This window comes from Sus scrofa, chromosome 7 (genome assembly GCF_000003025.6).
Source record: "Sus scrofa isolate TJ Tabasco breed Duroc chromosome 7, Sscrofa11.1, whole genome shotgun sequence".
NCBI classification, from domain to species: domain Eukaryota; kingdom Metazoa; phylum Chordata; class Mammalia; order Artiodactyla; family Suidae; genus Sus; species Sus scrofa.
Genome location: NC_010449.5, coordinates 110,290,056 through 110,315,220, shown reverse-complemented (window position 1 = coordinate 110,315,220; position 25,165 = coordinate 110,290,056). Strand labels below are relative to the sequence as shown.

At 40.4% G+C, this 25,165-nt stretch overlaps 1 protein-coding gene across 4 annotated transcripts in view; it reads right to left on the bottom strand.

The window, feature by feature from the left end:
- The window catches only part of SPATA7 (spermatogenesis associated 7), a 58,957-nt gene extending 53,150 nt beyond the window's left edge, over positions 1 to 5,807 (bottom strand). For 2 of the 4 annotated variants that reach the window (XM_013978347.2, XM_021098001.1), the window contains exons 1-2: positions 5,610 to 5,806; positions 1,080 to 1,154 (exon numbers count right to left, since the gene is read on the bottom strand). In XM_013978347.2, the coding sequence (XP_013833801.1) occupies positions 1,080 to 1,154; positions 5,610 to 5,628 (94 nt within the window). In that variant the 5' untranslated portion in view covers positions 5,629 to 5,806. 4 annotated transcript variants of the gene reach the window in all.

Genomic DNA, 25,165 nt, shown 5'->3' with positions numbered 1-25,165 from the left:
CTTCTCTCCCAGCAGTATACTCTGTGATTTTCTATGGAAATTCTATGCGCGATGAAAGCATATACAAAATGATAAGCTTGACATTACTACTGCAACTACTACTAAAAACATTTATTGATTAGGTACCATGCACGCATGTAAAAACTCATTTAGTCATTATTATCACCATTTACTAGACATGGAAACTGAGGCACAGACAGTATGGTCTTCAAGGTCATACAGCTGATAAAGAATGCAGTTTAGATGTGAACCAATGCAGCGCATATTTATAACAGCTTTATACATATATCCTTTAAAAAAAATTAGTAAACTACATATAGTTCTTCATCCTGCTTTTCTATGCATGCCTATTTTAAAACTAGTTCAAATTTCTAGCTAAAAATTATTTTTCAAAGTTCATGATTCTGGCTCTATGTGTATATTTACTTTAGTACAAAGAAATAAGTGAGGTAACTGAAAATGATTCTTCTTTCACATGTAGAGGATCAGTATCAAAGATTTTTTCATGTAAATAAGGAAAAAAAAAAGAATTATTTTGCCTAAAAACCTAGGATTAAAAATTTTAAGCTATAATTATAAAAATATTTTCCACGTACATTAAAATTTAAAGGCTGTAAAATATGAAAACATTTAGAAAGTTTGTATCTCCAATTCACTGGATCTAGAAATTCAATTGGATAAAGAGGCCCAATTGGATAAGTGTTTGTTCCTGACAGAAAATGCATTTTTCAAGTGCTTTTTTTCTCTGCACAGCTTCTCCTTTTCAGTGCTGTGTCTTTAACAACCTCTAATCACTGTTTTAACAAGGAAGGCATGCCTTCAGCCAGGGTAGGCCACCAGCAAAGAGCAGAGCCGGGCTGGAGCTGCAGCAGCGAACAGGAGGTGGCCAGGTCCACATTCAAGGTGTGAGGGACTCCTAAATTCTCGAATCTCAAGAATTCCTATAATATTTAATTAATAATATGAAGTTCAAGTATGATTAAACAAAGTATTTTTTACTATGTTATATTATTCACAAATAAAGTAAACATAGTCAATTTTTTAACAATCTTTTACCATTTTTTAAGTACCTCACTTACCATTACTTTTGGTGCTCAAGTGTCCTTTAAATAGGCACGGTGGACCGTATCTGGGAAGGACTGAAGTTGCTCTGACTTTTAACAAAAAAATATGAATTAGGATAAATGAAATACAACTTCTACAAAGACAATATTGAGCAAATAAAAAGTAAAATATTTATCCTTAACTACCAGAATTGTTTAAAACTTTATTCAATCATACTATTAACCAGCAATATCAGACAAAAATCCTGATGCCATAGGTAAAAGCCTTTCTCTTTTAATAAGTTATTTTCAAAATTGTTGTGCCCGGAGACTTAAGTTTCATTAGATAAAATGATAAATACATCATTTATGTTATTGGATATACACTGACTTTATTCCGTAAACCACTGACCCTATTGGTTTTTAAATGATTTCGAAATAGAATACGATTTTGAGTTAATACAAATGTATTACCTATTTCAGTTAACCATAGTCTAGTCCTCTCACAAAGTAATTTAGTAGATCATAAATTATATAGTGTAATGTTATTATGTATAAGCACATAAAAAGGTCAGAACCAGAACTTGATGATGATTAAAAGATGTCCTAAGGTTCATTTAGTTCAACCGGCTCACCCTCTTGCTTGGATTCTAGCTCAACATCTTCTATTTAAAAGCACTTCTAGTGGTAGAAAACTCACTATCTCCCCTAAGGTCAGTGTCTTGTCTTTTAGACCAGATTGGCTATGCACAGCTTTTATATACTTTGTGACAAAATAATTTCTTTCCCCATAAAAGTGACTGTGCTGTGAGGGGTAACCCCCAAGACAGTAGGTTGAGTTATAGAGTTCAGTGGAATTTAACATTCAAAATATAGTGCATCCCGGAGTTCCTGTCGTGGCGCAGCGGAAACAAATCTGACTAGGAACCATGAGGGTGTGGGTTCGATTCCTGGCCTCACTCAGTGGACTAAGAATCTGGCGTTTCCATGAGCTGTGGTGCAGGTCACAGAAGCAGCTTGGATCCTGCGTTGCCGTGGCTGTGGTATAAAAAGAGCAAAAACAAAAAAACAAACCCCCAAAATATACTGTTTCCCAAGACATGTTTTAAGTTGGTAAAATCTGCTATCAGGCAGGCTTTTTATAAGCTATAAATGTGTGGAGAAGACAAAGACAAAGTCTGGAAGAAACAGGCATGTTGGAAAATACAAAAAGAGGTAGGTGTTCCCTCTGTGGCACAAGGGTTAAGAATCCGACTGCAGTGGTTTAGGTCACAGCAGAGGTGCACAGGGTTAAAGGATCCAGCATCGCTGCGGCTGTAGCTCAGATTCAATTCCTGGCCCAGGACCTTCCAGGTGCTGAGTGTGGCCATTAAATTAAAAACAAAACAAGAAAATAGAAAAAGAGGTGTTGAGATAGTAGAACTAAAATCCAGGATTAGAGAACAAAGCCTGCTAGAACAGACCAAAACAAACAAAAAAACAGTCTGAAGATCAGAATACCTGAGAAGGTCCTTCTACATCATAGGCCAGAGAGCAAGAAGGAAAAAATTAAACTTATTTAGGACAAGAAAAGTCCAGGTAATACCATTTGAGTTGGTAATGAAGACAGCATACGTTTCTGTCAAGAAAGAGAGACTAAACATAAAAAAAGCAAAGTAACCACCAAACTCTCAGGCAAACCTTACTTCTTCAGAGGGAAAAAAGGGTTGGCTTTTTGTCTGACCAGAATCCAATGCCCCTTTATCTAGAAATAGGACCTCAACCTGCTTGGGGAACCACTCCTCCCCTTCTTAGCTCAGCTGTGGATCCCAGAGCTCAGAAGGGGGAATATCACCCGCACCTGGCCAACTCTGTCGATTGAATCAGGAATGACTATGTGACCCAAGTCCAGCCAACGAGACACAATCCTGGGACTTTTATTTATTGGAACTATTGGGAAATCCCTAGAATATAAACAAGCCTGGCACTATTGGTGGCCAGCCTGCACTGCACAATGGGAACCCGTCTGAGACGGAGAATGAAGCCTAAACAGAGGAAAGTGGAACAAAGATGGAAAGAGAAACCTGGTAACATCATTTGAATACCAGGATCTAACTATGTTTGGAGCTCTACCCACCCTAGACTTTCTCTACCTGCGCTCAAAAGTTCCCATTTTAAGCTTCAGCCAGTTTGAGTTGGGTTTCTTCGCCTGCAGTCAAATAACTAACTTACTGAACACTGCTAACCATGCCAGACACAGTGCTAATCACTTCGTAGCTACAAATTCACTTAATCCTTACAACAATCCTAGGACATAGGTACTATCATTATCCCCGCTTTATAGATGAAGCACAGAGAGATAAAGCGATGCAATTTATCCAAGGTTATACAACTAAAATGTGACAGATTTTGGATCTGAATCCAGGCACTCTGGTTCCTGAGTCTTAACCATTATCCTATCTTGATCAATATAAACTGCTTAGGAGTTAAACCATGCTCTAATTTACTTTACCATATGAAACAGGCTAAGAAATACAGTTTATTCTCTGTATGCAGCTTATGACCTCCAAACTCCTTTCTAATGTATGTATGTTTCTCTGCAGTCCATAGAAAAAGGAAAAGTAGGTATACAGAGAAGATAGCAAATGTCACAGAGAATAAATGACAAAAGATAAATAAATTTTAACTTTAGATGCCTTAACATTTTGTGCTCTTGAAATCATCACAGGTAACTTCAATGAAATCTAACAAATTTAGAAAGCGCAAAATTTTCAATTAAAATTATTTTAGCGTTGGCTAAAATATGGTTTCCTATTAATAATTATGTATAGGAGAACTGACTACCCCAGATATCTGGGGAATATTACATTTTTCTTAAAAACTCAAAATTAATGTTTGATACCATACATTATATAATGTCCTAAAAATGAAGCTAATTGGGTAAGTTATGGAAATATAAACGGTATTGTCTTTTTGTTGTTGTTGTTGTTGTTGTTGTTATCTCCTGGGCCGCTCCCGCGGCATATGGAGGTTCCCAGGCTAGGGGTTAATCGGAGCTGTAGCCACCGGCCTACGCCAGAGCCACAGCAACGCGGGATCCGAGCCGCGTCTGCAACCTACACCACAGCTCACGGCAACGCCGGATCGTTAATCCACTGAGCAAGGGCAGGGACCGAACCCGCAACCTCATGGTTCCCAGTCGGATTCGTTAACCACTGCGCCACTACGGGAACTCCCGTATTATCTCTTGACATGAACCTGATTTTAAAAAATTTAATAAACACTGAGACTTACTGTCTTATTAAGGCCATTATACTCTAAATTTGACATACATCCTTTCCCATGCTCCCAGTTCTACAAAGGAATAGTAAACGAAACAATGGCACTAGTTTCACATTCATTACACCTGTATTCAAAGCCTGTTGTGCCACTTACTGTGACTTGGGCAAATTACTTTTATTCACTGTGAAATGAGAATAATACAAGATGTTTTGTGCATTTAAAACTAAGGAAATTCAGAAATATTTTCTGGTACACAGCAAAGGTAATGTTAACTTATGTGGTAAAATTTCTGAAAACCATAAAGGCATGTTGGTTTGCTTTTCCTGGAACTTAGGTTACTAATATACAGTTATTTCCTACATTCAGATCAGCACTTTTTTTGATCAAAGATTACATAATAAAGGCACACCTGTATTCAAACAAGACTGATTGCAAGGAACCATCTAGCAGCTGGCTTTAAAGGTACAGTTTAAAACATAAGAACACTAAATTGCCAGAAGAGGTCTGGAGATTGCCTTAAACGCCTTGCTCAGAAAATGCAAATGATCTGGATCGGTCTGAGGCATAGATGTTTAAAGTTACGTGGCTCCAGTGGATCCACTGTAATGTCCACTTTAACCAGGCTATTCAGTCAAGAGCAGATTACGGATTAGGCCTTTGCTACTAAAACTACAGCCAGCAACACGGCATTATTTGGAAGTTTATTAGAAATGCAAAGGCTCAGTCCTCATCAGACCTACTGAATTTTAGCACTATTCCTACTCACACTAAAGTTAGAGAATCCCTGGGTTACTCACTAGTTTGGTGGGGCGGGGATGGGGTTACAATATGGAGGATTTCGTATTTACTGAGTATTTATACTGTGCTAAGAGCTTTGTATGTATCATCTGCATTTAATCCCCAAGAGCTCCAAGACAGAGGCGTTTGTACCACCACGTTCAAAAGCTGGGATAACTGAGGGCCACTCCTGAGGAGTGCAGCGGGGCTTGATTTGGGGGCCCAGAGAAGTCTCACTCCAAACACCAATTTTGGTTCGTCTCCGACCTCGAATTCCAGGGGCAGGGTCTCCTGGAGGCAGGGCAACAAATTCAGAGCAAGAAGCGGACCTGTGAACCCCACAAGCAAGGCTTCCTCTGATGCAAGAAGCCTAGGCAGCACGGGGCAACACTCGGGTCAACACTGGCGACTAAAAAGGGGACAGGGAGCGCCCAGCGCTCGGCCTAGAACCGCGCAGCCTGGACCCGAAGGCCCGACAGCCGGCCGGCGCGAGATGGCTAGCGGTAGCTCGCGACAGCTGCCCTTTACCTCTTCGGCTGCCATCCATGCTTAGACCTCTTGCAGCCGCCGTGGGTACAGCCGGGTCCCCTTCGGTCCTTCCCCGTGCCCGGCCAGCCCCCGCAGCAGAGGTTTGGCAACAAGGGGCCGGCGAGGGGGCGGCAGCGGATGGAGACTGTCGCAAGGCCGGTTGCTAAGGGCGGGTTCCACGGCGCCGGGATTGTGACGTCACGGCGTTGGGACGTGCGCTCTCGCTGCCCCGCCCCCGGGGGTAGCCGCAGAGGGGAGGAAAGCCGGGAGGGTGCCGGGATGGAGGTGCCGGGATGGAGGGGCCCGGCAGGGAAAGAACCTTAAGCGCCAGTCTGTTGCTCTGGGACTCTGCCAGTAGTCCACAGAGCGGCTGCTTGTCAGGAGTCAAGCCGCCAGCACCTGACAGGCCTTGTCCCAGCGGGAAGAACAGGAAGAAGTGGTGGTTTCATCTGGCATCTGTGTCCCCTGGGTCCCAGGAAAAAGTCAAAACGCCCATGTTGGCTGTGGTCAGGGTAACATTTAACCAATTCCAAATAATTACATCTCAAAGTAACCCATGAACATTTGAATTAGTGAAAAATCATGAGAATGAAAAACACCCACATATTTATATCTTGATTTTTAACCCGGATAATCAGTTTGTGTTTCTTTCCTGCTTCCTTAGCTTCCCTCCTCCTTTCACCATCCCCCTCCGCCTTTTTTGTCTTAATAAAATCGGTTTTCCCTTATGTTGGAAGAGTATTGCAACATGAACGAGGCGTTGATTTTTCCATGGCTTTCTACAATTTGTTTAATTTTAAAGCGGTTACTTTTGAATCCTTGGGAGTCACAGAATGGAGCCTGGGAGCGTTCTGCCATGTGTCCTCAGCAGTGGCTCTATTGACATTTTCGGCCAGATGCATAATTCTTCGTTGGGGCGGGGAGGATGTTTGGCAGCGTCCCTGGCCCCTACCCACTGCTTGCACTCCACCCGTGGTTGTGTCCAAAGATGTTTCCAGATGTTGCCAAAGATCACCTGAGAGGCAGACCCCCCACCCCACTCCACTCCAATCCCGTTTGAGAACCTGTGCTGTGATGGAAAAATTACTGGCTTTGGAGTCAGATTTGTGGAACTTAATTGTGAGTTTTCTGCCACAATTAGTTCCTAAACTACTTGAATTAGTTTCTAAACCTCTCTGAGCCTCAGATCCCTTTTTTCTAAGATGGAAAGTATGCCACTAATTTTGTAGTTGCAAGGATTAACATGTAGAGTGCCTGGCAAAATGAGATGTTCAACAATAGTTTTCTCTCTTTTAAGACTTTTGTCTTCTTCAGGGTATTAAGGAATTTAGGCATAAGGGAGTAAGTCAGAAATGCTATGAAAAGAAAAGTGGAATAAGCCAGAAATTTGGTTATGGTAATGCTTGTGCTACTGATTCTTTAAGATCCCAGGGCAAGGGGAAAATTAGATTCAAAATGTGAGGAATGTGGAAATGTGTGTAGTGGTTCTGTGATGCCTAACAACAAAGGTCATTTAGAAGGGTACAGGGGCAGAGGGTCAGATGTTATCCAGAGAAAAACTCCCTTGCCTACCTACTCATTAATGTTTGAAATCCCTGTCTAAGAACATGAAGGCTTTTATTCCACTTCTAGAATCTGGGAAATACCTTGTATATAATAGGCTTCCAGTAAGCATTTGTTAAATTGAGCTAGAAGTAAAGCATGAAGGGCAAATACCCCTGGGGGAGGCAACACAGTGATTTGATTTACACAAAGGCGATGCCAGTTCCTCTTATGAAAATAGATTTGGGGTATGAAAAGTAGATTTTGCTTTGAAATAGGAAAGGGGCTCCACAATTGGAAGAAGAGCAAAATGGGAGAGGGTTCGGAAGACTATATTGCTTGGTGTCCAACTTCAGCTGAAGCCATCCGCATGTCATTATTTTTCTTAAGGATTTTCTTTTAGTTCTTCCAAGATGTGCATGATTAGGGTCTTTTTCTCTCCAATTTTAGCAGAGAACATATTACCATAGGTGCAATTTAATTTGTCTTTGTGATAGGGATGGAGTTAGACACAGATATTTTTAGAAGTCCTAATAAAGGACCACAGATAAGGAGGGAAACTTAGGGGACATTGGGAGATTGCTGTAAGTAAATAAATTGCTCAAAAAAAGCCATCAGAACAAGGCAGGTTTGCTTCATCAGTGGAGCCTTGAGAATTGCCTCAGGTCGTTGCGTGGGGGGTGGGATTAGGCCTGCATTCATATTCAGACCAAGGGCAAGAGTTTGAGGACCAGCCTTTTGAGGATTTGAATACACACCTTACCTGATACTAAGGAGGAGCTACTGCTCCCAGAAAGGAAGAGGTGGACTTTTCCAACCCCCATTCCCCTTGGCTGATAATTGTAGCCCTCCGGATCTTAAGGGCAGAGCTTCCGTGGCTGCCCGCTTGCATCTCTCACAAGTGTTCTGTCTTAATAAATCTATTTCTTGCCTATCCCTTTGTCTCTTGCTGAATTCCTTCTCTGTGGAGACATGAAGAACCTGAACCTCAGTGAGTCTAGACACAGGGTGAGTGATTCTAATTTAAAACCTTGGGGTCAAGTCCCAATCTGGGTTTAGACTGGGTTCGAGTCCCGGCACAAGGGTTCAAGGCTAGGTTCAGACCGTTAATATTGTCAGTTTCACTTGGGCTTCACTCTGTGTGTATGAAGAAAAAAGAGAAGATGCTGTCTGGTTGCTATTCCCTGGAAATAACCCATGGTCACGAGTAGATGCAGAGAGCTAGCCCGGGTATATCACAGAGTTAGCTCCCAGGAACAGGCTTCCATTGTCAGAATCACCACCAGCTGCAATGGCCTGAAGATCTTTTGTTGACCATTTAAACATTAATTTCTCATTGTTAAGAAATTATTCCAATGGTACATTATTGACATTTAGATACTTGCATATCTGTGTTTTAGAAAGAATTTTCTCCCTTGATGAATTGGTTTGTTTGCTTTTATTATTGGGTTTCTTCTGGTTGTCTTAGCTTGTCAGTGCAAAACTAAGATTTGTGTTTGGTTGCAATAACTGTTTGTAGCCTATTTTTTCTATTTATCTCTTTATTCACTTTATTAGGCAGGTGGCTTTTTTTTCTTATTTAATGGTTTAATCACATTTATTTTTATTAGATGAGCTTGAAGCCCTGTAGAAATGGAGATACAAATAAAATTAACTTTCTATTATTATGTACCATAATATACTGCCTAATACATACTCTACATAGTTCATTTATTGTATTTTATTATTTATTATTTAAAAACATTATTACATTTACATTTAATATATATCTTTATAGATTACCATTAGTTTCATAATTCAGAAGATTCCTGGAATTTATACTTGTCTGCTTGTCCATACTCAGTATTATCAATGAAAATTATCCAGTAATGCAGTAAAAACACCAGGAGGTAAAGGCCAAGATAATCTCCTCCCATTTAATGGTTTTTTATGAACATATGTTCATCTTTAAAATCCCTGAAGGATAAAAATGAAGGACTTTTTAAAGTGAATATTTTTTAAAGTATACCCATCAGGGCAGAGTAAAAGAAATAGAATGAAATAAATGGGGCATGTACCCTCGGTGTTGACCCCTGTCTCAAAAAAAAAAAAAAAAAATACCCTTTGGTTTCAGTGAAGCGATTGAAGAATGCTTGGAAATTTGAGCCATTGATGATTTCTGAGTCATATTCCAACAAAATACTCTAGCTATTTATTCATCTAATAAGTTAAGGAGAAAATGGAACTTTAGAGCTTGGTGATATTAACATGTTCTAAAGCAAAGGATTAATTTGCTGTTTGTCACTAGAGGGGGCTTTAGGAAAGTTTAAAGCTGAATCTCTGTGAGGAAGAGAGCCAACTCAAGGCAGTGCTAACCTACGCATATTACTCATGGAGTATAAGGAGTGACTTTACTCCTTATACTTTTGAAGAACATTTTGAACCGTGACTCCAAGATAGAGCTTCTCCAACTATAGTTAGCGCCATATATACTGGGTTCTTAACGGAGCACAGGAATAAATTACTATATTATCTAAAGGCCCTTCGGTAATAAAAAAAAATCTTCATCATTGTCCACCCATAACTTGATTTTTCTTAATTTTATCATCAGGGCTGGAGAGAACTATAATGGCCATAATTCTCTGTGAAGCAACATGTGCCCAATAGAAAAGAAATAGAGACAGACAGAAGCGAGTGATAAAGGGACAAGCTGATCCCGAGGGACCATTTTGAGCTCTTGTAAGAAAGAGAACTCTGAACACAAATTTCGTCTTGTCCATAGAAAATGATCATTCTCATATCTGTATCACCACACAGTGTTCACTGCACTTTTAAAATATGCTCCATTTCACACTTTATTTTCCTTTTTCCTACAGTTTAAAAGAGGACAAAATTATGACTCTGGAGGTGGCTCAGCTGGTTTGTTGTTACTGAGAATCCCTCACATCATGTCCCTTTAGAGAGGCGGCTGCAATTGCAGATACTGGACCCACCAGTATTGTCATCGTCCTCCATCGCTCCAGTTTCTTCCCAGCTGTGTTCCTTAAATCTTTTCATCCAATTAAGAGAGCAGGTCTCTGTGAACAGGACTTACTCACTCTGTGGTTACTAGGTAACCTGTCCCTGTAGTTTAAGAGCATTTTATCTATTCTTCCACTGCCCATCAGTTGCCACAACACATCAGGGATGATGCTTGGCCTAAAGATTTGATAATTCTCCATCTATAGCATGCTTTGTTTATAAGCAACTTAATTAAAAAGAAAGCCAAACAAAAAACATAACCAAGCTGTTAGTTTATTCTGATATTATTTTTTCCACTTAGTAGAGTTTGGGGAGTTCCCATCGTGGCTCAGTGGTTACTGAACCCAACTAGTATCCATGAGGACTCAGGTTCCATCCCTGGCCTTGCTCAGTGGGTTAAGGATCTGGTGTTGTGGTGAGCTATGGTGTAGGCTGGCAGCTACAGCTCTGATTCGACCCCTAGACTGGAAACCTCCATATGCCCTGATGCAGCCCTAAAAAACAAAAGACAAAAGACCAAAAAAAAAAAAAAAAAAGTTTGGAGATTTGGAGTTCCCTGGTGGCCTAGATGTTAAGGATTTGGTATTGTCACTGCTGTGGCTTGGGTTGGATCCCTGGCCCGGAGAGAACTGGGGGAACTTCTACATGCTGTGGGCATGGCCAAAAAGAAAAAAGAGTTTTGAATTTCAACAATTAGCAGATTTATGAAGTTGAGATAAAGCTCCTATAGGTGCGTGTATGAATCACAAACGGACACCTGAAATCAATTAAAAAATAACTGAGTTTGTAAGACAGCAATGAAAACCATCCTTTATAAATGCCCTACCCAGTTTATCTAGGGATTTAATCTCCACTCCAGACAAAATGAAGGACAGAAATGAAGAAGATTAAGGAATGTTTAAATTTAGACTGCATTAATTATTTCTTTATAAAATTTGAGCATGTAAGCTTAGACAATAGAGACAGGGATGGGTTACGGACCCTTTCACTTGATTTGGCTGAAATACAAGATTCCTCTTACCTTCTTTGAGTCCTTCCATTGCCTTGCCTGCAAACATTTGTTCAGTGTTCATTGTGTTTCATGTTTTTAAACAAAATCTAAATTGTCCAACAGTATGAAAATATGTAATGAGAACATCTTCTTGTTATGTAACATTGAGTGTTCACTGAAATTTATAACCATAGGCAACTTTAAAGAAAAACATTTTAAGTCAAGAAGTGAATAGAGGAGAACTTTTCCACAGTAAAGGCACAGTCTAGAAACATGGGTTGTGAGCTGGGCACAGAAAGACTTCCTCCGTGTCACTTATAACATGTAGAATGGATGCTTATGGAAGATAACTGGACAAATACGGTGAACAAGGGGTGTTCTGAGCCTTCTTAATTTATTTTATTTTGGCCTCACCCATGGCATGGGGAAGTTCCCAGACCAGCATTTGTAACCAGAGCCACAGCAGGGACAATGCCAGATCCTTAAGATGCTGAGCCATGAGGGAACTCCTGAGCCTTAATTTACTTTTTAAAATGCAGCTGGCAGAAGCAGATAGTTTCCCTTGTATGTCAGAGAGAACTGGGGGGCTAGAATGATGCCAGGAATCACTGAGCCAAAACCCTCATCTTGCAGAAAAGACTGCTGGAGTCCAGAGCATGTAATTGGCTCACCCAACTCAGCTCTCTGACTCTTCATGTAGTGCTCATTCCACTAAATCAGGAAACAGGCAGTGAGAAAGTTATCTCAGTGACTTTTCATTACGTATGTTTGCTCTCTTAGGCATGTGCTTCCTAAAATAATGGAAAAATTATTTCAATGTGCAATCATGAGCAAATAAAATGGAAAAGATAAGTGAGAATTTGCTCAAGTCCTTTGCCTTAGGAAAACCTATACTTAAGCTGTCTGAAACGAATGCAAATATGTATTTTTTTTTTTGTCTTTTTGCCATTTTTAGGGCTGCTCCCGTGGCATATGGAGGTTCCCAGGCTAGGGGGCCAATCAGAACTGCAGGCCCTGGCCTACGCCAGAGCCACAGCAACGCCGGATCCTTAACCCACTGAGCAAGGCGGGGATCAAACCCGCAACCTCATGGTTCCTAGTCAGATTTATTAACCACTGAGCAATGACGGGAACTCCCAAATATGTATATTTTAAAGTTGTATATTTTTATAAAAGACCAACAAATATTATTCTTCCAAAATGGAGGTGAGCCCAGTTAAGCCCAGTTTTTCTCTTACCCTAGAGATGACGACTTTACCATAATCCAGAGATAATCTGTCATTCACACTGAGTTTGGGAACATATTTCACTGGAGAATTATCCCTCAAAAGGGGCAGCTTCTCTTTATCAAGGGTGGAAGAAAAGACAACATTCATGATGCTATCAAGCACATGGACCACTGGAGTGCAATCCTTCCAGGGAACTCTGGGCAACAGTACAGAACACCTCGGAGTTCTCCCTGGAGATGAGAGAGCTGGGTATTTATCCACCACCTCCTGTTGGTCCTCCTCTGAGGGCCACTGGGGGGTGGGTGGTTAATTCCCCATGGGCAGTAAAGTGGGTTTCAGTGTTGAGAAAGCTCTAGGCAGTAAGGTGCAGGCACTGATGGCTGACACTGGGATAGACGTGCAGGAAGTGGCAAGAGCTCAGGACTGACAGTAGCCATTCAGCACACACATCTACTCTTTGTGTTTTGTTTTGTTTTGTTTCTTTTTAGGGCTGTACCTGGCAGCATATGGAAGCTCCCAGAACTAGGGATCTAATATGAGCTACAGCTGCAGGCCTACACTACAGCCACAGCAATGCCAGATCCAAGCCGCATCTGGGACCTACGCCCTAGGTTCAAGCTTGAGGCAACGCCAGATCCTTAATCCACTGAGCAAGGTCAGAGATCAAATTCACATCCTCAGGGATACTAGTTGGCTTGGTTACCGATGAGCCACAACAGGAACTCTGCATCTTCAGTTTTTAAGATGTAGTTTTGTTTTTGTTTTGTTTTGTTTTTAATTGCAACATTTCTGTCGAATCTAAAGCTCTTCTCTTCCCCTTCGCTAGCACCGACTAATTTTTGGTTGGGCCACATGGAATCAGGCTACATTTCTCATCCTCTTTTATAAGTAGGATGTACAAGACAAAATTCTGGTTAATGTGTGAAATAAAAGAGATGGATGCAAAGTGAGGAAAGTGTCTTTAAAGCAGAGAGTGTGCCTTACTTTTTCCTTTTCCTCCTTTCTCCTGGGTTGAATGTGGATGTGATGGCAGAACCCGGAGCAGCCATCTCAGACCAGGAAGTGGCCTGGGAATGAAGGCAAGGATCAGCACAGTGATGAGCTAGAAGGAGAATGAGTCCCTGATACCGTGGAGTTTCGTAACCATCCTGGAGTCAGACTTTCATAAGAGAAAAAACTAGGTGTTCTTATGTGGCAGGGTATGGATTCAGAATTGTCACTGCTGTGGCACTGGTTTGATCCCTGGCGCGGGAACTTTCACATGCTGAGAGAAAACTTTTGGGTTTTCTATTACTCACTTTATAATCATAGCCAAATATAATTAGAATTTTCTTAGACTTCAAAGTACACTATGGAAATGAATTCTCCTAGAAAGTAACTTTTTGACCACTTGGAAGAGTCAATCAATTCAAAATGCCTACCTGGATTAGACTGAAATTATAAGAGCATTTTTTATTGTTACATAAGGGTGTTTTCATTATTTCTTAATACATAGATGTAATTATTTCTAATAGGAGCAATTTGAGAACTGACTTGAAATAAGCCAAACCCATATTCAAATTTTATATAAAGGTTACCTTTCTCCCAATGCATTCTCCATTCTTGGTGTCATTCAGAATAACTGTCTTAACATTTCTAAAGTTTGGCTCAGGATAGCATGGAAATATTATAGGATGAAGACTTACGAGATAGGAATCCTTGGGCTGCGTGGTCTTAACTCGTTGTGTGAACTTAAACAAGATACCTCTCTGAGCTAGGGTTTCTTGACCTTTAAAATAAAAGAATTAAAATGCAGTAAGTGTTCCTTTCAGTCCTCGTTCTACAAAAAACTGGGTATTTGTTAAAGGCAGCCTTTTCCTAGTGTTCTGACAAAGACCAAATCTCTCAAACCCTGGAGGTATTTTAGGACCCGTAGCTGCTTATGGAAGGTGGCAGATTTACTGTTAGTGATTTCACTGCTATTTTGTTCTTAGAAAGTTATTCATGGTCTTAAATCACGTTCAAACACCAAGATTGTTGACACTACCATTTTATAAAAATTGAAGAGTTTCAGAGTGAGAAAGTATTCTGCCTCGTATATCCTTGTCTAACTGGAATGAGGCATTTTAAGTCACACCTCTAGGAAACTGGTTTTGTCTACCCACTTGTGTTAAATATGTTTTTACACATTCCTTGTTCATAATTCAGTGTCCTCTAGTGGTTAAACTCTAAATCAGAAAAGCCTGCAGTGCGTGAGCAGTTGACATAAACGTATGAGGACAATAGGTGCTTGGTCACGGGTGGCACTGCCAGGTGTAACCACTGCCTGGGTTATTTGCCGTTTCAACAGCAGACTTAATCAAACACATCCCCAGGCTGCACTTCACACGTAAGCACCAACTCCTAACCCATAATCTTTAGGAGTTGGTGGCCACACCTGGCAGCTTATTAACACTCTCCTGGGGAGCTTTTAAAAAATACTAAAGCCTGGGTCTTCCTCGCAGGGAGAGATTTATTTTGATATTTGGGTTGGACTTGGCACTGGTATTTTTTCCCACATTTCTCTGCATGCTTAAGGTTGAAAAGCACTGGGGATATAATGCTATAAATTCCTTACTCTACAAATAAAGCAGCATAATACATTTGCAGGTTGCCTCTCCTTAATTCAAGGTGCATATTGTAAATACTGGGCACTAAACATTTTTTGGGGCTGCACATAGCCTTTCTTTTCCTGCCATATTTATTGAGATATAATCGACAAACAGCACCGTATAAATTTAAGGTGCACACACAATGATTTGACCTACATATATCATGAAGTGATTATCACAATAGTTTAATGAGTATCCATCATCTCATACAGGTACAAAATTTAAGAAATAGAAAATATTTTACTTTTTTTTTTGCTTTTTAGGGCCACATCTGTGGCATATGGAAGTTCTCAGGCTAGGGGTTCAATCAGAGATGCAGCTGCCGGCGTACGCCACAGCCACAACAACACAGGCTCCGAGCCATGTCTGTGAACCATACCACAGCTCATGGCAACACTGGATCCCCGACCCACCGAGCGAGGCCAGGGATTGAACTTGCATCCTCATGGATACTAGCCAAGTTTGTTTCCCCTGCACCACAACGGGAACTCCAAAAATATTTTACTTTTGATGAGAACTCTTAGGATTTACTTTTTAACAACTTTCATGTGTAACATACAGCAGTCTTAATTGTATTATTCATGTTGTACATTACATCTCTAGTACTTATTTATCTTATAACCGGAAATTCGTATCTTTTGACCACACTCATCCAATTCTGCTTCTAGTAACCCCAAATCTGATCTCTTTTTATATAAATTTTTTTGTCATTGTTTGTTAACATCTAAGAAACTGATATGAAATTTATAAAGGGGGATCCTGAAAAATACTTAAAGAACCTGAGAGTAGGAAGAAAAAAGAAAAAACCCTAAGAAATCATGGACAAACAAAACAGCCAGTAAGAAGATAAATTTTAATGTATTTTACATGTGAATGGTCTAAACAATAATTAAAGGATAGAGATTGTCAGCATAGATAAAATAAGACCCAGCGGATTCTTCTTTGCTACTCTCAACAAGCTGATTCTGACATTTATATGGAAAAGTAAAGGAGCTGGAATAGCCAGAATAATTCTGTGAAATAAAAACAAATTTGAAAACTCACACTACCCAATTTTACCACTTACTATAAAGCTACATTAATCAGACGGGGTGCAGAGTTCCTGTTGTAGCGCCCTGGAAATGAATCCGACTAGGAACCATGAGGTTGCGGGTTAGATCCCTGGCCTCACTCAGTGGGCTAAGGATCCGGCGTTGCCATGAGCTGTGGTGTAGGTCACAGACATGGCTTGGATCCGGCGTTGGCGTGGCTGTGGCGTAGGCCGGCAGCAACAGCTCTGATTCGACCCCTAGCCTGGGAACCTCCATATCCCTCGGGTGCAGCCCTAAAACGACAAAAGACCGAAAAAAAAAAAAAAAAAGACAGGATGGTATTGGTAAGAGGATAGAACATAGATCAATGCAACAGAAGAGCCTACAAATACAATAAATGAACCTTTGATAAAATTGCAAAGACAATTCAAAGCAGAAAGATTGTCTTTTTAACAAATGGTGCTGGAACAACTGGATGTCCATATGCAAAATATTAACCTAAACACAGATCTCATACCTTACACAAAATTAATTCAAAATGAAGTATAAACCTAAATGTAAAACTTGAAACTATAAAGCTTGTAGAAGAAAACATAGGAGGAAATTTGATTCATCTTGAGTTTGACAAAACATGATGCCAAAAACATGACCAATGAAAGAAAAAAAATTGGTAAATTGGAATTTATCAAAATTAAAAACATTTTTGGTTTGCAAAAGACATTCTTAAGAGAGTAAAAAGATAAGCCACAGACTTGGAAACATATTTCCAATCACATATCTGATACAGGTCTTATGTCTAGAGCATATAAAACACTTAAAATGAAGTAACAAGAAAATATGATTTTTTTAAATTGGCAAAAGATCTGAATATACACCCCACTGAATAAGATGTAAGGATGTCTCGCTTCAATTGAATGGGGAAAATAGTAACTTTACTTTGGGATACTTTGCAGACACCACCTTAACCAGGTGATCAAGGTCAACATCACTAGTAAGGTCTTGTTTTTTTTTTTTTTTTCCAGGGCTGCACCCACAGCATGTGGAAGTTCCCAAACTATGGGCTGAATCGGAGCCATACCTGCCGGCCTACTCCAAAAACCTGAAGAAATCCCAATAAGATCTGTTGTTTAGCTATTGTGATGTACCAGGCTTCATTTCCTGGTCTTGATAATTATGTGATAACTATTTAAATTGTTGACATTAGGAGAAGCTGGGCGAAGGATGGATGGGAACTCTTGCAGCTCTTTGGTAAGTTCAAAATTATTTTGAAATAAAGAGTTTTCAGTTTCCTGGGGCACAGTGGGTGAAGGGTTTGGTACTGTCACTGCTATGGTGTGGATTTGATCTCTGGCCTGGGAACTTCTGCGTGCTGTTGTGTGGCCAAAAAAAAAAAAAAAAAAAAAAGAAATGGAAAAAAAGGAAAAAAAAAAAGAAATAAAAAGTTAAAAAACACAACCGTCTTTGGCTTAAAGATGAGGATACTGAGGAACTGACTGGTTCGTTTTCCATAAATCTAATAAGTGGAATCTCTGATGTCACATCAGTTCTGTCCGACTCTAAAGCTTGTCTTCTTCCATTAGTCAGCTATCTTTGAAGTTTTCCCAAGTAGTTTCTAAGCTTGTTGAGAGATAGGACTTTATTTTCTTTGTCATTGTTTTAACTCCAGGTAGAGATAATTAATAATTTTTAATTATTAATAATAATTAATTCCTTTCTATTCCCAGCACCTAGCAGAATGACTCCTTTAGGGAATGTGTGTCCAAAACACATTTGTTGGTTAGGACATTTCCCTCCTCAAGAAGGCATGTTTTTTGAGTTCCTGCTGTAGCTCAGTGGGTTAAGGATCTGGCGCATCAGCTCAGATTGCTGCTGAGGTATGGGTTTGATCCCCAGCTCCAAGCAGTGGGCTTTGCCGCAGCAGTGGCATAAATAATAGCTTTGGCTCAGATTCAATCCCTGGCCTGGGAACTTCTGTACGCTGTGGGTGTGGCCAAAAAAAGAGTGTTTGTTTTCTCTATATTCATAGTGTTTTCCCAGCGTCATATTAATGTGCTGGTGTATAACAACCCAACATGTGTCTCCCCTTCATTCTCCAGCTCAGGGTCAGTTATTAGAGAGTAAGCCGCAGAGGAGGTTAAAAAAAAAAAAAAAAAAAAAGTTTAAAAATGACCAAAAGGAAGTCAGAGCGGGCACCTTCCAAGTGAGCCTCATCTCTTCTTTCCCTGGGCTCCTGCATGCTGCTTAGTCATGGTAGGATAACTACTATAAAAAACCTCCCTTACCTTCCCACCCACATTTCAGCGGCCTGATATCACAGACATTTAAATTTTCTTTTGGGAGTTGCCGTCGTGGCACAGTGGTTAACGACTTCGACTAGGAACCATGAGATTGCGGGTTCGATCCCTGCCCTTGCTCAGTGGGTTACCGAGATCTGGCGTTGTGGTGAGCTGTGGTGTAGGTTGCAGACACGGCTCGGATCCTGCATTGCTGTGGCTGTGGCGTAGGCCAGCAGCTACAGCTCTGATTAGCCCCCTAGCCTGGGAACCTCCACATGCCGCGGGAGTGGCCCAAGAAATGGCAAAAAGACAAAAAAAAAAAAATTTCTTTTGGCAGTGCCAGTGGATAGGGGTACTGGTGTTAGCCAGCAGATCTTCAGGCATTCAAGAATCTGGTTTACGGAGGCTCCCCCATTCTTCTAATATGACTTCAGGACTCCTTGGGCATGGATCTCCAGCTGGCAGATGAGAGAAGAGGGAGGAGGATGACCCATGGAAATTGTTATAGGCCAGGCCTGAAAGTGGCCCACATCACTTCTGCTCACATTCTATTAGCTCTCTTCTCAAGAGAGGCTGGGAAGCAGAGTCTGGCTATGTGTACAGGAAGAAGAGGTTTTGGGTTTGGTTGTCTACACATGTACCAATGCCCAAATAAGAAGTCATTTGCAGGGACAGGTTGGACTTGGCAGAAATTATCATAGCAGCAACTACTAAAAATAGAATTTGTGACAGCCAATCCCTTCTCCCCAGCATTAGTCAGAGGGAATCTCTCACCTCTTGGCTGTTGCTCTCTTGTGTCATCTTCTGCGTAGCCCTCTCCATGAGCACTGACTGACAGCAAGTACATGGGCGTGAATGGACATAAAAGAGAACAAAGCCACCCTTGTTCCAACAAACCCCAGCTGTCAGTACACATCTCCAATATCCCAAGTACTGATCCCAAGTGTTTCTTAGAAGTGATCTTTTTAAAACAAATCAAGCCAGAATGCACTTAACATTCATCATCTCCTGCTTTGAGTTAGCGTTGCTGCACGAGCTCTGTGGCATTTTGTCAGACCCTTTGTTGTTGAATAATAACATATTCGTTTGGGGAAAATGATGACAAATTAGAAAAGAGAGCCTGAGTCTACTGCAGCAAATATAACAGGCCCATTTTATTTCCAGGAATGGGCTGTCATTGTGGCCCAAGTGTCCTTATCCATGGCAGCTCTCTCCCCTATAGAGAGGCTAATCATACAGTGAGGCAGGCCACCATCAAAGGCTTGTCATATCCAAGAGCCTGGAAAAACCGGAGACAGTGATGGAAAATTAGCATTTCTTCAGCTGAACCAAGGCACATGGAAATGTGCTTGGAAATATGGCCTGCTTTATTCACTAGGTGAAATTCTTGTGAAATTTATAATGGAAATGTTCCAGCTGAGGATATCTGATGTGCAGAAACCACTAACCTGCAGCTTGTTGTATATTTACACAAAACGAAATAGCTATTTTGTATTATGTGAAATATAAAATGTGCATTATATGATTTCTTTGCAAGACTGTTTATGAAGAGTCTAGCTCTTAGACCACTGTGAATGCACATCAGACCCTGACTTTTGGGCTTGTTGACCACAAGTGAATGTGATCAGTCAGAATTCAGTCGTTTTTTGGTTCTGAGCTGCTGCTCATACTGGATGTTAGTTCTCAGAACTAGTAACTAAACTAGAATAGTGGTAGTTGAGATGTGCCATTTGAAAGTAACATTGACCCATAGAAAATAAGAGTTACCAATGGCTAGTGATTGACAGCAATAATAGTAATTATGATAGTAATCTCGATAAAACCTAGAGACACTTAAAAAATGTCAAAAGGCTAAGAAGAAAATGCCAAAAGTATAAGATATAATGATAATTTAATCAGATTACATAGAAAGGTGAAGGCAGAACTTTGAGAGTGCACAAGGTACCTCACTTGTGCCCTGGAGCTGAGTGTCTGTCTCCGGATCTCACTCTGTTTCCCTGGGCTCACGGCTCTGAGCCTGGTCAGGCTGGGTAGGGGAGTGGGGGCTACCATTTAGGTGTTACAACCAATCTGTATTCTAATTGCCAGGCCAGTATCATATGGTACAGTGAGCAGGACCATCCCGACTACAATGAGAAAATTGTTTTTTGTTTGTCTTTTTAGGGCTTCCCCCCTGGCACATGGAAGTTCCCAGGCTAGGGGTTGAATCGGAGCTGTAGCTGCCAGCCTATGCCACAGCCATAGCAATGTGGGATCTGAGTCATATCTGTGACCTATGCCACAGCTCACAGTAATGCCAAATCCTTAAGACACTGAGTGAGGCCAGGGATCAAACCTGAGTCCTCATGGATACTAGTTGGGTTTATCGCTGGGCCGTGACGGGGACTCCTACCATGAGAAAATTTTAACACTCCCAAACAAGGAATCAGGTGCATGGGCAATATTTATTGAGCATCTACTCTGGTGCTTTACATGCACCAGTTTGAATGCTAAGGGAATGACACAAGGTGGTGATAGGGATGGGTGGAGGAGGACAAGGGCTTGACCTTAGGAATCAGATAAATTGGCCTAAATAATTTTTATGTGAGTATGCAACTCACACCTGCAATTCCTACCCCTGCTTCAGAGTAGACTCTATATTCCTGAGAGACAGAAAAGCCAATGAGATACAACATGATATGGGGGCGGGGGGGGGGGATAACCTCAACTTTCTAGTTAGGTAACTTGCTCTGATTCTGGTCTTGTTTTACCACCTCTGAATCCCTATAGTTTCCTTCTATAAAATGAGCATAAAAACCATGATCTAAAACAGTTGTTTTCATACACATTAGATGCTCAAGGTTAGCTTCTCTTCTCCTAGGGTCTTGCTTATAATAGAAGCTTGATAGAGAAATGAATTGAGGACATTTGGTAGAACTGTAGAATGCTGAAACTGGAAGAACCTTTGACAGTCACCTAGTTCAATTATCTTATTGAATTTAATTATATTTCTCCTTTTCTTTTCTTTTCTTTTATTTATTTATTTTTTTTTTTTGCTTTTTAGGGCCGCACCTACGGCATATGGAGTTTCCCAGGCTAGAGGTCTAATAGGAGCTACAGCTGCCAGCTTTCCCCTCAGTCACAGCAACACCAGATCTGAGCTGTGTCTGCAACCTACACCACAGCTCACAGCAATGCAAAATCCTTAAACCACTGAGTGAGGACAGGGATCGAACTCACCACCTCATGGTTCCTAGTTGGGTTCATTAACTGCTGCACCATGATGGGAACTCTGTCTCCTTTTCTTAGAGTTATGAATTGATGGGAGAAGAGTGGCTACCATCAAAACATGACATCTTGTCTATTAGATAGGGAAAGATAAAAAATGAGATACTCTCTATTGGTGAGGGTGTAGAGAAACTTTATACTTCTGTCTTGTTTATGTATATAGTGGCTCAACTTTTCTGGGGTGCAGTCCTGATGATATGGAACAAACATTTAAATATATATATATATTTCACAAAACATCATACATAATACCACTTCATTTATATACATTTATTAAGGCATGCCTGTGTCTATGCACAGAGAGATATTGGAGGAGGGCCACCATAATTTTTTTTTGTTTTTTAGTTTTAGTTTTTTAAAAAATTTTATGGCATCCCTGCAACATGATAGTTCCCATTCCAGGGGTTGAATCTGAGCCGAGGCCAAAACCTACACCTCAGCTGCGGCAATACTGGATTCTTTGAATCGCTACCCAGGGCCAGGGATTGAATCTACACCTCCGCAGTGACCTGAGCTGCTACAGTTGGATTCTTAACCCACACACCACTGCAGGAGTTCCACCGCAATTTTAAACAGTTACCTCTAGATGATTTGGGCTGATTTTTACCTTCTTCCCTATACCTTTCTAAAACGCATGGATTGTCTATTTGAGCATGTATTGACTTTATCATCAGAAAAAAAATGATAAAGCTATTTTCAATTTGAAACAAAAGTCAGAAAAATAAATAGTCCCTCATATTTAAAAGTTTAATGGTGCTACTTGGCAGTGTCACCATGCAGAATCCAATTTTATTTTTATTATTTAGATGACTGTCAAACCAGTTGTTTACATGGTCATAGCTGTGGAGAGTGCACACGCCAATCATTCTTCTCATTTTCTCCATCTCCCATTTTGGAAGTTCTGGGACTTAACCACAGATCTTTTTTTGAAATAAGGTAGTAAATAAATAAATAAATAAGACTGTCTCCATAATTTTAAAACTTATGCTATCATAAATCCATTTTTTTCCTAAATAAAAGCAGATGGTTGACCATCCTTTAGTGTAAATCTGTCCTTAAATGATAACCAAACAAAACAGATTTCCTGTCTTGTGATTAAAGAATTTTAAGGACTACCCGTCAAGACGCAGGATGTGTAGTGTGTACTGGTTGCCATGGTTTCAACTGAGGATGGACTATTTAAGCTTAAGCTATCCTAATTTAGATAGACAGGAGTCTCAGCTTTGTAGGGTTAAAAATGGTGCAAAGGCATGACTATTTTTAGACTAAATGGGAGCCTGACTATAGTAACAGCTAAAAAAAGAAATCCCTGTCCTTAATTAACCATTTGGCTACCAAACTGGAAAAAAGAAACGAATTCAGTAGATTTCTGTCTGGATACTAGTCAGGTCGTTAACCACTGAGCTCCAGAACTCCAGCACAGGAACTCCAGATTTCTCTTTGGAAAATAAAGCTGGCATGACAGAGAGAAAGCTGATGTCTAATTATGCAGTGTTTTTGAACAAACATCCTGATATTTAAAAAAAAATCCTGAAAGATATATACTTAAAAGACCTGTTTTAAGCCTTAAAATCAGCTAGGCAGTTTCCATGGCAGTTTTACTCTTGAAGGATTGGAGATTGTAACCAATTAAACATTTTTAGCAGCTAATTTCTTTTTCCCTTGCAAATAGCACTTTGGAGCAAAGAGGCGGGCGGACTCAATAGTTTATCCTTGGCTCTACTACCCATATTATTTCAAGTAGTGCCATAAGAATTATTTTAAAAATGCAGATGGTCTCTCTGTCAAGGGCTTTAACATTGAAATGAATGGAATCTATAAAGGCTGGAAAAATTAGCATATACTAGTTTCAACTCAAGATTTCCAACCCCTCTTTATGGAAACTCCAGAGGTTCTTTGAAGGGTGGTTTGGAAAGCCCAACCAAATCAGAATCAGACAACAAAAGTTCCAGTTCCTGTCCTGCCACTGATTGGCTCTGGGATTTGGGGAAAATCACTTAATCTGATTAGGCAGGTTTTAATCAGAAACCTTCAGCTTTAAGAGTACTTAGACCAGATGAGTTGTCTACTTTAAAAAAAATGTATTTTTTCTTATTTGCCAACTGTTGAATGTTTTCTTTAGATAAAACCTGTGTGGGAGTTCCCGTCATGGTGCAGTGGAAACGAATACAACTAGGAACCATGAGGTTTTGGGTTCGATCCCTGGCCTTGCTTAGTGGGTTAAGGATATGGCGTTCCTGTGAGCTGTGGTGTAGGTCACAGATGTGGCTCGGCTCCTACATTGCTGTGGCTGCGGTGTAGGCCGGCAGCTGTAGCTGGGATTCGACCCCTAGCCTGGGAACCTCCATAGGCCACAGGTGTGGCTCTAAAAAGCGCAAAAAAAAAAAAAAAAAAAAAAGTGCATTGTGAAAACCAGAGAAATTTTCCACTTGTGAATCTTGGCCCTCGGTTGGGAGTGTCCTTGAGTAGTTCTCTCTTGGTCCTTCTCCAGGCAATCCCTGGCCACCACTGACATTGAGTGGGAGCTCCCAGGGCTTCTTAAAATACAGTTTGAGGACCATTGGTGCTCATATCAAAGGCATATAAAAGGTAGACTCAAATGTCTTACTCAATTTTAAAAGTTAGTCTATGGTCCTGAGAAATCTCAAAAAATAATGTCATAAGAATTTTTTAGGAAATTAAGCTCCCCATATTATACCAACAAAAACAAAGCATAACTGTTTCCAAAGGACAGAAATTATTATTATTATTTTTTGGCCTCACCCATGACATGTGGAAGGGATCAAACCTGCAGCACAGCAGCGACCCAAGCTGCTGCAGTGATAACACCAGATCCTTAACCCTTTGCACCACAAGAGAATGCCCAGGAATTATTATTTTTAACATTATGGGTTAGAAACACTGTTGCCTTGATTTGCCTGATACTTGACCTTAAAGGACACTGATGTGAATTCTCTCCCTACTGCTCACTTGTTGTAACTTACAGTAAAACAATTAAATGCTCGATACAACCTCTTTGCTGTTTTGTCTGTTTGTTTCGCTGGGTATCTACCCATTATAATGCTCGTAATGTCACAGTTTAAAAGTTTTTATATTCTTTTGGATTTTTACTTACTTATTTTAAAATTTTAATTAAAAAAAATTTTTTTGGCCGCTCCGCGACATACGGAGTTCCTGGGTCAGGGATCAGATCTGAGTCACAGACGTGACCTAAGCCATAGCTGCAACAATGCCAATGCTGGATTCTTAACCTATTGTGCGGGGCTGGGGATAGAACTTGCATCCCAGCACTTCCAAGACGCCACCCATCCCATTGTGCTGATCCCATTGCACCACAGTGGGAACTCCTGGATTTTTATTTTTATTTTTATTTTTATTTTATTTTATTTTATTTTTTTATTTTCCCACTGTACAGCAAGGGGGTCAGGTTATCCTTACATGTATACATTACAATTACATTTTTTCCCCCACCCTTTCTTCTGTTGCAACATGAGTATCTAGACATATTTCTCAATGCTATTCAGCAGGATGGATTTTTAAATGGCATTGCATAGTTCACAAACTTCTTTATTCTGAATGGTAGATGCTGC